The following is a 13,903-nucleotide window of genomic DNA, read 5'->3' on the forward strand; positions in this document are numbered from 1 at the left end:
CGATGGTGCATTGACAGTGTGTTCACCAACGAAGAATAAGTGACAACTGACAACAATATCAACTAAGAATGGGAGCCTCTTCCCACAACATCCTTCGATGATGAAACTCATTTTTCTAGTGGGATAGCAATGAAACATAAAATCAACTCTAACCAGTGGGGCTTGCCCCAATGGCCAGGAACATAATGTCCCGGGTTCGAATCCTAATTCCGACCGGATTTTACCAGAGCATTAAAACATGTCGTGCCTTCGGGCGGGGTGAGCCAACTGGGTTTTACCGAGAACGCCAAGCCAAACTCGGATGCCAGCGTGGATCCCGATCATGTCAACATAGTTGGCCTGAGTGGGATGGCGGGGCACGACGTGTTCACGCAGTGAGATAACTTAATTGTGAAAGTCACCGTTCGAAAAAAAAAACTAGCTTAGAATAAATTCCTAAGTAAACATTTATAAACAGGAAATGACTTCACCTGATTCACCTAATAAAAAACCTGTATACAATAAACAAGGGTAACTTTGTGGAATAGTTCCTAGTTTTTTTTATCTGTTTTACTGAAGTAGCTCTTTTTTTTCATCTCTTTTTGTTTCTATAAATCATTCATATTTATTATTTATTTGATATTCCAAATCAGGCTTAGCTTCCATCTGATAAATATTAAAAAAAAAAAAAAACAATGAATCAAATGTATGTTGGTTCAAATCTTAAGGTTATGACCAAATATCCCAACAACTTTTTCTAGATCAACGGCCGACAACGCAAAAAACAAAAACTATACAAATATTAATTAATTTAAGGAAACCAAACAAGTAACTGTAAGATTAAAATCTTGAAAATAGTGGAAATATAACTTTTTCACCGAGTCAATTTAACTACTTTCAAGTGATAACAAGGCGACAGATAAACTATATACTTGTGATCCATATGTATATAATTCACATATTTACAATTCATATAATAATGCAATTGAACTTCTGGTCCAATGACATGAGAGTGGTGATTAAAGTAATAAAGTTTGAGATCTTAAAGTCTCATGTATGAAATCTGCATCAAGAGGGTTTCTCAAAGTAATGGGTTCATCCTTGATTCGTTTTTGGCGAGTTAAACCTAAAGTATCAAATCAATATGGGCAGTTGTCATCCCGTATTAGGGGTAGTTTCAAACATTAGTCAAAAAAATCAAATAATAATTTCTTTTTTATCCATGTTAGGCACCTTGTACAATTGTTGCAATAATATTAGAGAAAATATATAAAAGTAATTAAGAAATGTAAAAAAGGCAAAGGCATATAAAAAGGAGGGCAAAAAGTTGTAGAAAGAAAAGTTTTTATAATACCCACAAAGGGGTTTAAAAAGTGTGTACCTTTTGTTTTAAAAGGGCTGTCCACTTTCTAAATATTTATCAACATTCATGTACTGATTACTTAATTAATTAATTACTAATTTAATTTAAGTTAACTAAACGGATGCTCATGGAGTATCTTCCTTCCTCCTTTTAAGGGAAAAATAGATTCCATAAATCCCATTCACTACACATTTTAACAAACCATGCATTCATATCTCTAACTACTTTAACAAACTTCCCACCATTACTTTGGTTGTCTACAAGGTTTAAATTGAAATCTTTAACTAACTATGCATTATAACAAAGTTATAAAATAACAACTAGGTATTAATATTGTTACTCAACTTTCATTTATTCTTACAATGTTGTAAAATAATTTCAAATTAAGTAAAGTGAATTGAATATACATCAAACTTCATTTTAGGGTGTGTAGTCGCACATGTCCCGCTCTCACGGGAAGACCATAATTTATACATAAACCGATTTTAAAAAGAAAACCACAAAATAATCATCCGGATGCCCTAAAACATCATGCAACACTTTGGGCTTTCTGATCCACAAATGCAGCCTGCTACCACTTCATAATTCAACTTCACAGTTTAGCTACCACTTTCGTTCCAAAGTTTAACAATTAATTGAATTAACATATTTTAATATATAGTAACAGAGTAATACTATTTTCTTTTAAACGGCAGAGGTTATATTAAAAAAACGTTGAATTCACCAAAAAGCCGAAAACAAAACAAACAGTTTGTATCAAGAGGAGAATTTTGTAACCACTCGTCTCAAGAAAATAAAACTTTACAGTTCCTATGAGCATACCATAAATACGAATTTATCGTCAATACTATTTTTTTCACATATAAGTTTATATGTTTAGGGCCCATTTTTCTATTATTACGTACAAGGCCCTCTGAGAGTCGCAAATTCTAAGGGACAACCCTTTTTTTGCGATAATTTTTCTTTTCAACTTGATTTGATTGTAACAACTATAAAATTTGGTTATTATCAAGTAATTTTTATCACTATTATCTTCATATATCATCTAGATTTACAAAATAACCAGTATCTATTTTTGAATAACTAAAATACACCAAATCCGAATTCGGCATGTTGACATCTTGAAGAGCAACGACACACTAGCATCTAACTCCAATGGTTTTGTTAATTGGACCAAAGTCCCCACCCAAATAACCATTATATATGTGCTAATCAAAATTCATCAAGTTAGTTTTAGATTACTAAAATAAAAATAATATTTACGCAGTTTTCACAATAGTGAAACAAAAGTGTAACTTGTTTTACTCGAACGTTAATAAAACTTATTATTCTTGAGCGCAATATTTCCTTATGTATTAGCAATGTTGTCTATGAGTTAACTTACCTTGTGAGCTTTTTGCGGGTTCTTTATTAATCTAGACATTTAAGTTTGAGGTTATTAATAATTTCTATGGCAAAAAGAAGACTATAGATCTTGTCATTTATCATGAGATCAAAAGAAAATATGTCTTTTAGTAACACACCAAAAGTGTCACTCAAACTCTCACTTAATCAGTTTCAAAGTGTTTTAGTCATAACCTTATGTATCAGCAGTTATTTTTAAATAATCAGTAAGTCATTTCTTAAGTTCATATCCAAACAATTACAATTAAAAATAAATAATACAATTACTTTGCATGCTTTACTTATTAACTATATTAAATTTTGATAAATGATAATTATCAGTTGCATGTGGTGTATATAATACGATTAAAAATAAATAAATATAAGGAGTTACTAAACAAGTTTAAAATCGACTTTAATAAGGTCGCAGAATTAGATTTCATAATATTAAATTCTTTTTTACATAATAAAGCAAAGGGAATTAAAATATAATTTCAAGTGGTTGTTGAGGAAAGACCAACACCACTTACGTACGCCCAAGCCTAAAAATGCTTCAAATTCTAGAAACTGTATATATAGTAGTTTAAACTTAAAAGATTTAAACAATAATTAAATAACATTATTATTAAGAACAAAATTAAAATACAAATAGAGATAAAAAAAATTATAATAAGTGTAAGAATGATTTATGGTCTAAAAAACCCCTGAAAAAAAAAACAAGAAAAAAAAAATCATAACCCAAAATATAAATAAAAAAGTAAAAAAAAAAAAAACCTAAAATGCCTCCCTATCTTTCTCGTTAAAAAAACACAATATCGAGAAAAAATGCACAATGACAAAAATAAACAAAAAACACAATCATAAATAAAAAAAGACACGATAGTCACAAAATATATCACGATGTCGAACCAAATATTACACATGTTAAGAAAATATAAAACAATATCAAAAAAAAAAATGCAATCAATGATGAAAATAAATAAAAAACACAATAAATTTTTACTAAATATTGTGCCTTTTTTAGAACGAGGAAGACGAGAGAATTTTTTTTTCTTTTTTCTTTTTTTTTTTAATTTGAAAGTTGTGATTTTTTTATTGTTTTTTTTTCCATAAATATTTCTTATCCTTTTCATTTTTGTTTCATTTTATAGGATAGTTTGACTCATATATTAGAAGCTAGAAAAGGTCTATTGTGACAAACCGTATTTTTTTACACTTTTAATATAAGGCAATTTGGAAATAAATAATCTCACATTTTGCGTATAGGTCGATAATAATCCTACCTTCAAAAATCACTATCAACGGTCTGACTTTTCAACTATTTTTGTCTCAGTGGACCTCATTTAAAAACGCTTAACACTGTTAGATTTTTTTTTCCGAGTTTCAACCGATGTTTTAGGGCTTTTGATCGGAAGAATGATATGAGTCAACTAATGTAAAACTTATCTCGAAATGAGGGTTCAAATTGCTTGATTTTTGTTAATTGAAAATTCAAACACCCGAGTTGAAAGACTGTTTCATCGTTTCGAGATAAGTTTTACATTAATCAACCTGTATTCTTCTTTCGATCAAAAGCCCAAAAACATCGGTTTGTAACTCGGAAAAAAAACCTAACGACGTTAAGTATTTTTTAACGGAGGTCTATTGAGACAAAAATAGTTTAAAGGTTGGACCGTTGATAGTGATTTTTTAATGTGTAATTATTATATGGTAATACACAAAAGGTGCGATTATTTAATTCTAATTTGTCTTAATATACTAATATTTGATGTATAAACTTTATTTTAGAGACAACCCAAGAATTTTGAAAATATAACATATAGCAGAAATCTTAATTAAAAACTATTGTTCCCGTTGTGTAGCTTAGTTGGTTAAGTGGCGTAACACTTAGAACAATAACCTAGAGGTCGTGGGTTTAAAACCGATCCTAAGTGTCAATTGCCTTGCCGCTGAGTGAGGCTGATTTACCTCTCACGTGATGGGCTTGGGACGGTCTGGCGTGGGCCGGTTTGCGTGTCCGAAACAACACGTTTTGGAACAATAATTAAAAACTACTCACAATCAATTATTAAATAAAGGTTGTAATTGTAAAAGCTTTAAAATGAGATGTAATTAACCAAAACATGGTTCAAACAAGCTTGATAAGTTTATAGACAAGCTTATACAGTTCGAAGCTAAATGGATACACCATGTGGAGAATAACAAAATTTTACATATACCGACGTTTAAGGAATCATTAAATATATCATCATTAGTGTTTTATTACCATTATTTTTAGTTTCAAGCACCATATGTTAATTAATAAATTTACGTAGATCGATCTTAATTTGTCGTTCGTGCATGGCTTCCTCATGGTAGTTAAAACATGAAAAACATTAGTCGTATTTTAATTTCGAAACTTTTTCTAGAAGGTTACTTGAAAAAGAGGACTCATGTCCAATTTTTTTTTTAAAAAAAACAAAAAAATTGAACTTGATGGGTAGACAAAAGAAAGAAAGGGATTAGTTGATAAACACCAAAAACTATATAACAAAAAAAAAAGAAATTTAAATAATAAATGTTTATGTTAACGTAATTTTGATATATTTTATGATGTAATTAATAACACGTAATATAATATTCATATATTATATGCTCTAAAATTCCGTTTGACATATTTTTTAACATATGTTAATTTATTTTTGAAATCATATATTAATCGGCACTTTTTTCATGCATTTCAACTTTTTTACCTTTTGTTTTAAATTTCGAGATGATATGTTAACGTTTCACTTCGAACGACATTTATTCCCTTTTTGGGCGTGGGCACGACTAGCAAAAACATCAGAATCCCAACATGCATGAACGATTTATCTCTCTTTTTAATCTATATCATTATGCATTATATGCTATTACTTTTAAAATTAACTAATTAAGCATATGCCACTCTAAATATAATCCCTTTTGAAAGAAATGATTTGTATATATCTAGCTCGGTGGTAATTAAACAAACAAATAAAACACTATATAGAAAAAAAAACTCTGTTATAACAACAATAATACAGTAATAATTTAATGCAATGGAAGTACCTAGCAGTGATCACTGAACAATTATTAATGCATTCAAAAAAAAACTTTGGTTTTGTTTCCAAGTATTATGAACACGATTTTTTTCATTTTTTATTTTTACTTTTAAACAGAGTTCAGTTAATGTTTCAAAGTTTAAACTATCATACTTTAAACACACTTTAATTGAAATTCCTTTGATTATCTTTCTATTTATAAATCTATGTATATTTACATAACTTTATCTGAAAACCTTAGTATTATTTCTAGTATTTAGCTACTTATGTTACTCTTTTTTTTGTTGATGCATATTATTCTAGAGATTGATTCGTGATTGTTCTTTTTTGACCTTGTTTAAATAGTCATACACTCATGCAAATTGATTTCACTCCGGGATATGTTATCTTATCATACCCGGTTGTAAAACCGGGTTATAACATGTTATATCTTCTGTAATATAAATTGCATGGTTTTTTTTAGTGTATTACATATAACTGGCTAATTAACTCGTATTTAATATCGTCATTGCGTTAGTTTTATCATTTAGTACCGAAAATAACTCAATAAAAAAACAAGGGTGGATCAACTCACTAAGAAGCCTTTATGTCACGTGATCGATGATACTGATAACTTTTCATTACATGTATTTGATATACGACTGACAATGTGTCTTTAAAAGATATTTTTACTTGCTTAAATATGATTTTAGAATTTTAGGTGGTCTTTGAAAAATGGAAATGTGTGATTCATGCTAACCTAAGATCGTATTTCAGTTGGGGTGAATAAACCCTAGTTAGGTCAAAAGGATAAAGATTAAAAGACAAATTCCATCCTTATGGTAATGGGTTATAAAAAGTTTAAAGCAAAGAAGATAATAATCTTTTTTTGGCGATTCTAAAGTAGATATCTTTTAAGGTTAAAGAAGAGATGCTTATCTTTGAATTTCATAATATTAAGCTTTTCCTTTTTTAGGTAATAGTTTTTTCTTTCTTTTTCATATTTAATTTGTATAATTATGTATTTATGTTAAATTACATCCCACCTTTTAATGCCTTTTCTTAATCTTAATACTGGAATGTTGGGTCTTACTAAAACAACCAGAGGTCGAAAGTTATTCTTTTTGGGAAACACATCACACACCATAAAAAGTTGTGCTCTTTCTTTCTCTTGATATTTCTTAGAGAAGATTTTGCTCTTATTTTTTTTAGAAATTCTTAGGCTAAGGATAGTGAGGTTTGATCAAGCCTCAAGTGATCCAATACATTTACGACACGTAGGCACTGACATGGCTCGTGATCAAGCCCCTGGATCAAGCCTCATAGGGTGTAGTGGGGCTTGTTTGATCCACCCTTAAGCTTGATTGTTAATTTACACAAACCCTTGCTTAAACCTCGTTCAAGCCCCGCGGTCCCGGCCACCCCCCTCGTCCGCGCCCATGATCTCATTAACGGTGTAGTGGTGTTCGCAAGCCACGTATGCAGCCACCTGGACCCCCCCCCCCCCCCCCCGCCCATGATCTCTTGCACTAACCTACCGTGGTCTTATTTTATAAGTTACGATTAAAAAACGACGGTTTCATCTTCACATAAGCCCTTTTTCAATAAAAAAAAATAATAACACAAAATTTAATAAAAAAACAAAAAAAATACAAACGAAAAAAGACAAACAAAAAAATGTTTCCACCGTTTTACTCATTCTGAAAAAAAAAAATAAAAAAAACACATTGTTGACCGACACACTCGAAATTTAAAGGTGAATAAAAAATCCTTCTAGGCCGAAAGTTAGTTCTGACCCGAAGATAGAGAAACTGATAAGTTAAATGAATTGACTAAGATACCCTTAACGGGTCAGGATCAAATTGACCACCGAGACTCCCCCGATAAGAGAAATTGATTGAGGGGTTTTTCTATTTAGATGATAACTTACAAAAATGCAGAAGACAACTTACCCAGAAAGTGCTTAGAATAATGAAGAAAATTGAGTCAAACATCAGAAAACGTCAAAGTTAACCGACAACTTGTTCTTGAAGACGAAAACACTAGAACCGGAGGATAGAGCTAAGGGAAAACGATGGAGGAATGATATTTCAGTAACATTCTAGGGTTTGGAGGTGTGGTTTGTTATAATAACTAGAGGTTCAACTTGTTGGACAAGAAAACGACTCGTTCAGGTAAATGAATGTTACATTGATGACGAAATCGAATCTTTTTATCAACAAAATATTGATGAAAACGTGGGAAATGAAACTAGACACTTTTCAACATCAGATTACTTTTATTGGAGCTCAATGCTCGAGAATTGGGGTCGTTTAGGGAAAATTCTAGCATTAAACGAGAATCAAAAACAAATCTGGCTGAAAGATCGTTGGTATAGCTTCAAAAATGCATTTATAGCCATTTTAAGTGATTTTAAGAGCTTTTAAGGACTATTTTTGCATAATTGAAAGTTATGAAAATATAAAATAAGTTAAAGTAAATTACAAATAAATACAAGTTTTTATTAATTCAAAATACACGAATTACGTTCATGAATCGGGTAAACAAATACGGTTACGGATAGGAAAAGTTTGAAACGTTACATTATATTTTGTTCAACATTGTGTTACATTTTGCGATATATTTTATTTTTTTAGTTATAATTGTGTTTTTAGTTTATTTTTGTCATTGTGTCTTTTCGTCGTTTTTTTAACATGAATGACGGGGGAAACATTTTAATTTTAATTTATATTTTTGAGTTATGATTTTTTATAATTTTTTTGAATTTCTTTTTCAGAGGTATTTTGTATGGTAAGAAATCTTTCTCGTACTTCTTATTTTTATATCTTTTATATTTTAACTTTGCCCCACCGTTAAATATCAAGTTATATCTTTTATAGTCCAGTATGTTTATATAGTTTCTTATGAAATAAGAAAATGGTGTAAATTTTACTAAAATCAAGAAGCTAATTTTTCCCTAGAAAATTATTAAGGATTCCAAAAAACGAATTTTAAAGATCGTAAATCGTAATCGTTGTTACGGTTAAATTTTTTTTTAACGACCAACTAAGCAACGCCGGGTACTCCGTACGCGGCTTCCATTGGCTAAAGGTAGCCCGAGCCGGCCACGAGTTCAAACGGACGGAGCCCCTGGCGGTCCACCTATATATTGAGGGATTCCCCGGATAAAACCCCAACCCCACGCCCGCCAAACGGCACGACAGCAAGGAGCCGGTAAAACTTTTTGAGATCAGGACTCGAACCCTGGCAAGCCAGTGTCATCCCTCATATCATCCATATAAATTGATGGTAGTGAGGTTTGAAACTCATACTTCTTACTAGTAAAGTGAGTGCTCTACCATTGAGTCTACGGTTAAATTAAAGGCATCATTTGTGCATGCCTCATTAATTATTAATGTTTTATTTATATACATTATAAAGGGATCCTTGTGGGAAATTATAAGCAAATAATTTGTATGGAGCCCCCACCGACTTGGTATTCTATGCACATATTGATTGCCAAACGTTCCTCTTTGTGCACAAGTTTCATGAAAGTTTAAAGTCTTTTTGAAAATGCAAATTGTTCTTCCTAATATGAATTCCACTAAGGATCATTATCATGTTTATTTCAAAAAGGAATTCTTGGAGGTGTCAGTCCTCCCTCTTAAAACTTATATACCAGTGTTGCACCCGTTATGAGTTTATTTATACACAAAGACAGATTAACTAATTAAGAGTTTAAACTTGGTATCTTCTGTCACGTTAGGATGAAACACGACGGAACAAAAAAAAAAGAAAAAGGATAACTAGGTGGTTTGAAGAATGGCTAAGCCTATAGCGTTTTCTGAAACTATTTGTACAAATAGGTAACGAACTCGTGTAAAAGCCTACAAAAGAACGTGACAAACTCGCCTTGCTTTATTCTTCTGAGTGAACTTTTAAGTTTGTAGCGAACTAGATGAGTTTGTTTGCCATTCCAGCAAACTTTAACATTTGTAAGCTTGGTTGAGTTCGCTATGCATGCCTATATATGATCTATAAACACTTTCAATAAATACCTTTATATGCATACTTAGCCATTCTTTAATCAACCTAGAAATCCAAAATGTTCTTGGAAACAAAAGTAAAGAAATTTACATGATAATGAGATATATATATATCTAGAGATTTCAAGTAAGGAATAGTTTTCGCATTTAAATTTGAGATGATTGCATAGGATATTAAGTTCAAGATTCAAGATCTAGAGTGACAAATCTTGAATGTTGAAATTGATACATTTGTCTACAGATTCAAGTAACCCTATATCATCCATGGATATGGACTGCTCCTCATGATATTCATCAAATGAAATATTCAAATCCAAAGATGCACAAGGGCTTCCTTCTTCTACTTTCTGCTTCACCGGTGGAGAACATGTTCTTGATCTCGAGCTAAAGTTTTCGCAACTCAACACAACTATCGCATCACCAAAACCAACTTCTTCCCCATTCGAGTGTGTTAGTTTCCCTCTTTCAATAGCTCGTTTGATACGCATTTGAGAGCAATAATCTACTTGATCTACATCCTCAACCAAGAAAACTCTGTGAGGATTCACAGACACTGCTTCGGCAAATCTTTCAAGATAACTGCAACTTTGTTCATCTCTCGACCTCTTGTTTCTCGGTTCATCAGTAGAATCCACTCTTGGGGACGTTGAGAAATTGCTGAGAGCAATTGTAATGAAATTCAAATATGATCCAAAAACAATCTTAGCTAATTCCTTAGCAATCTTCTCTTTTATTTGTGAATCGATTCCTTGAAAGAAAAACCACGTTTCTTCTTTCGGTTCATCATAGTTTTGGTGATCTTTTCTTCTGAGCATACCCGATCTACATTTTAGTATAGTACCCGCAATATCCGGAACAATATCCTTCTGCCATGGAACCTTCTCATCTAATGCATTACATAGAACTTTCAAGTTCTCTCCATTGAACTCTCTGAACTTTTGCTCGTATTCTACCTCCATAAGATCACCTGAAGAAGCTGAGTTTGGAGTGGAATTTGGGTTTGATGAAAACCATTTTCTGGGCTCTACCTCATCTTGAAGATTATTTGGTTCAAAGTTTTTATCTAAGGCTGTAAAACCCAAAAGTTTTGTGGTTGTATTGGAATTAGGGTTTTCGTGATTATACGAAAAGCAAGAAGCTTGTGAAGCAGAAGAGAAGCTTAAGCTTCTTTGAAACAAGGGTTTGGTTCTATGAACTGAAGTGCATATTGAGTTCCATTTCTTGCACAACTCTTTTACTGAAACACATTCCTGAATTCAGAAATAAGAGTAATATTAGACCCTATATTGTTCATTCTTGTAGTTGTTATCATCCAAGTTAAAATGAATAGCATTAGGTTTAATAAGATACTTGCCTGATCTTGATTATTTACTAATTTCTCATCAGCCAACCATGAAGGGAGGCTTGAAGATCTTGAGCTTTTAGCTTCACTTTTGAAATTATCCGCACAATCGAAGGAACATGTAAGTTGTTTCTCCTCTACGCTTTCCAGCATCATTCGAACATCCCCATTGTCGCCATTCTTGCTTCCACACTTGTCTTCGTTATTACTATAATTATAAGTATCATCATGTGAGGAAGATTAACTCATTGGACATAAATTTCATTTACTTATTTCTAATGATAAGAGACGTTTTTATTTATTTATCATGATCAATGTTACTTTATGAATGCTATGAAAAGGAAAAGTAGGAAGAAGAAGAAAATAAAGTTTCATACTAAAATAAACTTCGTAGGAATACATGATTCAAATATGAGAAAGAGACTCTTTAACACGACATACATGTAAGCGAATATTACCTTTGCGGAACAAGACTCAGGCTTAAGCTCCCTGCGGGTATAGTAAGAGGATGAAGCTTCCAGATGATGTCTAGTGAAGGGTTTTCGTTTCTACACTTCATGTACGTTTGAAAAGATGATATAGCCATTACCCAAATCTTCATGTTAATCTCGTCATTCACGCTAGAAACTAATCGTCCCAACTCGATAATCAAGTGTACGATCGGACAATAGTATCCCCTCCCATGGCCGGATGAACTAATCCTATACTCAACAATCCACTTAAGATCCCCTACATAAATTACAACCCCTCTTTGAACATACCCTTTTACTAGACTCCTTAATTCTGCTAGTTTATGTTCTACATCTCCTCTAGAAAGCTGACCAAAAGAGAATAGAGGAAGTCTTATAAACTTAACATCTTTTAAAGCTTCAGGAACTTCACCTTTATCAACCTTCTCCATCACTTTTGCCACCACACCTTTAATGGTAGCAACACATTCACCGACAACCACAAAGCTTTGTGATCGCTTCTTGTTTACAAGATTTTCGATTACGCACATCACATCCTCATTCCTCACGCTAACTTGATTATGTTGAGTGAAATCTTTTGAAGCAATAGGAGGAGGTGTGTGAGAGGATAACTCTAAAGAAACAACTTGTTCCACATTGGTTTTCACTTGTGTACTTGAAAACCCGGCTTCTCGCATCACTCTACTAACACTTGGATCATCTAGAATCGATATTATAAGCTGTTCTAGCTCAATCTTCACAGCAAGCAACGGTTGTTGCTGATTTTCAATTGATCCACGCCGCTGGTGAGCTTGCGCACGCTTGAACGCCGCAACTAGAGCGTTTGACATGGAAGGATGATGAGAAGAGTGATTTGGATTTAGCATAGGACTAGATGAAGATGTCGGTAAACGATTTAGGGCGACATTAAAGCAAAGCTCAAGAGCTTTACACTGAAGAGGGTGTGAGTTGGATTGAGATTGAAGGCATGCAACTCTAAGGAGGCCAGTGGTGGAGGAAAGCAGGCTGCTTGCAACATGAAGAGGGGTCACCTGAGCATGTCCACGGCGGCGTGCGAGTGCGACCGCTTGTTTTATGATGGTTGTTGCATCTGCACTTAAAGCTTGTTGGATAGTGAAACCACCAGCTCTCATGTTTGATTGTTGATGGTGGCTATAACATAAAGACTTTTGAGTTTAAGATGAAAAATCTTGATTTTGGAATAGTAGTTAATTAGGAGGTAGAAAGATATATGGGGTGTGCTTTGCTTGAGAGTGAGGTAAGATTTAGAGGGCCAAAGTGGATTTTGTAGTGGAAAGTGGAATGCATGTGCCGACAAGCAGGAAGAAGAATTCACCAGTCCCAAAGGCAACTCAACTTTGAAAGGAATCAGGAACAATTTCCTTGTACGATTTTCTTGCAGTTGAGTACTCCTTTTAGTCTTTATAATCTACTAGATCTATCATGAAAGCCACAGTATTTATCCACACCAATATATTTTTTTTTCTTATATAAGGTATCCAAACTCTATGATTTGGATATTGACAACATGAGATAGATCGATATTCTATTTTACAACAAGAGTTTTTATTTAATAAGAGATTCAATAATTTAGTGTCACTGTGAAACAAGATATATATTAATTAGTAACATATGCTGATCAAAATAACATAGTTAATGCTTCATAATCATATCAGAATATATATTTCTTTTTTTTGTTTCATAATCATATCCAGTTAAGTTTGATTATTGATAGTGGGTTGCTGCATGGGGTTTATAATTTATTTATATTTGTTCACCTCGCCTTTCAAAAATAAATCAGAATATTTGTTTTGTGGAATTGATACTGTCATATTGATGTATAAACAAAACCTTAGCAATTATATATGTTTATATTTTGTAGTACCACATCAACAGCGTGTTTGTATTACACTAGCTACAAGAAAACAGGAGCTTAGGCGATGGAAGAATTATTCGGAGCACTACTGAGAGTATTCGTCGGTGAAACTATGTGTATATTGATCATATGAGATACTTTTTGGATGAAACACCGACAATTATTTCCAACGGATTCACCTATATATGGACACTTTAACGATTAGATTATTGATGGACATTTACTTGGCCAATGTGTAAAATTACTGGCGGATTGGCCAGTAATCCATCGATACGGTCCAAAAATATTTTAAAAATAAATTTCTTAAATTATTTTGCAAATTATATAAATTTCGTGAAGTATGATTACCAATTCTCAAATTTCGAATTACAAAATACAGAATTTCAAGTTACATTACAAAATCACAAATGAAGTGTCAACCCGC

General features: G+C 32.4%; 1 protein-coding gene across 1 annotated transcript; it reads right to left on the bottom strand.

Annotated features, from left to right (window-relative positions):
- Window positions 1–9,868: 9,868 nt before the first annotated feature.
- LOC143627978 (protein SMAX1-LIKE 3-like) lies at window positions 9,869–12,859 on the bottom strand. Its single transcript, XM_077097680.1, has 3 exons — window positions 11,592–12,859; window positions 11,146–11,341; window positions 9,869–11,041 (listed from the first exon to the last, which is right to left on the bottom strand). Exons 1-3 carry the CDS (start codon window positions 12,734–12,736, stop codon window positions 9,986–9,988), a joined length of 2,397 nt encoding a protein of 798 aa, XP_076953795.1. The 5' UTR covers window positions 12,737–12,859; the 3' UTR covers window positions 9,869–9,985.
- Between the last annotated feature and the right edge of the window lie 1,044 nt (window positions 12,860–13,903).

The sequence above is a fragment of the Bidens hawaiensis genome, unplaced genomic scaffold, assembly GCF_021521415.1.
Source record: "Bidens hawaiensis isolate Kalapana, Puna unplaced genomic scaffold, B.hawaiensis_p1.1 tig00004748_1, whole genome shotgun sequence".
Classification (NCBI taxonomy): domain Eukaryota; kingdom Viridiplantae; phylum Streptophyta; class Magnoliopsida; order Asterales; family Asteraceae; genus Bidens; species Bidens hawaiensis.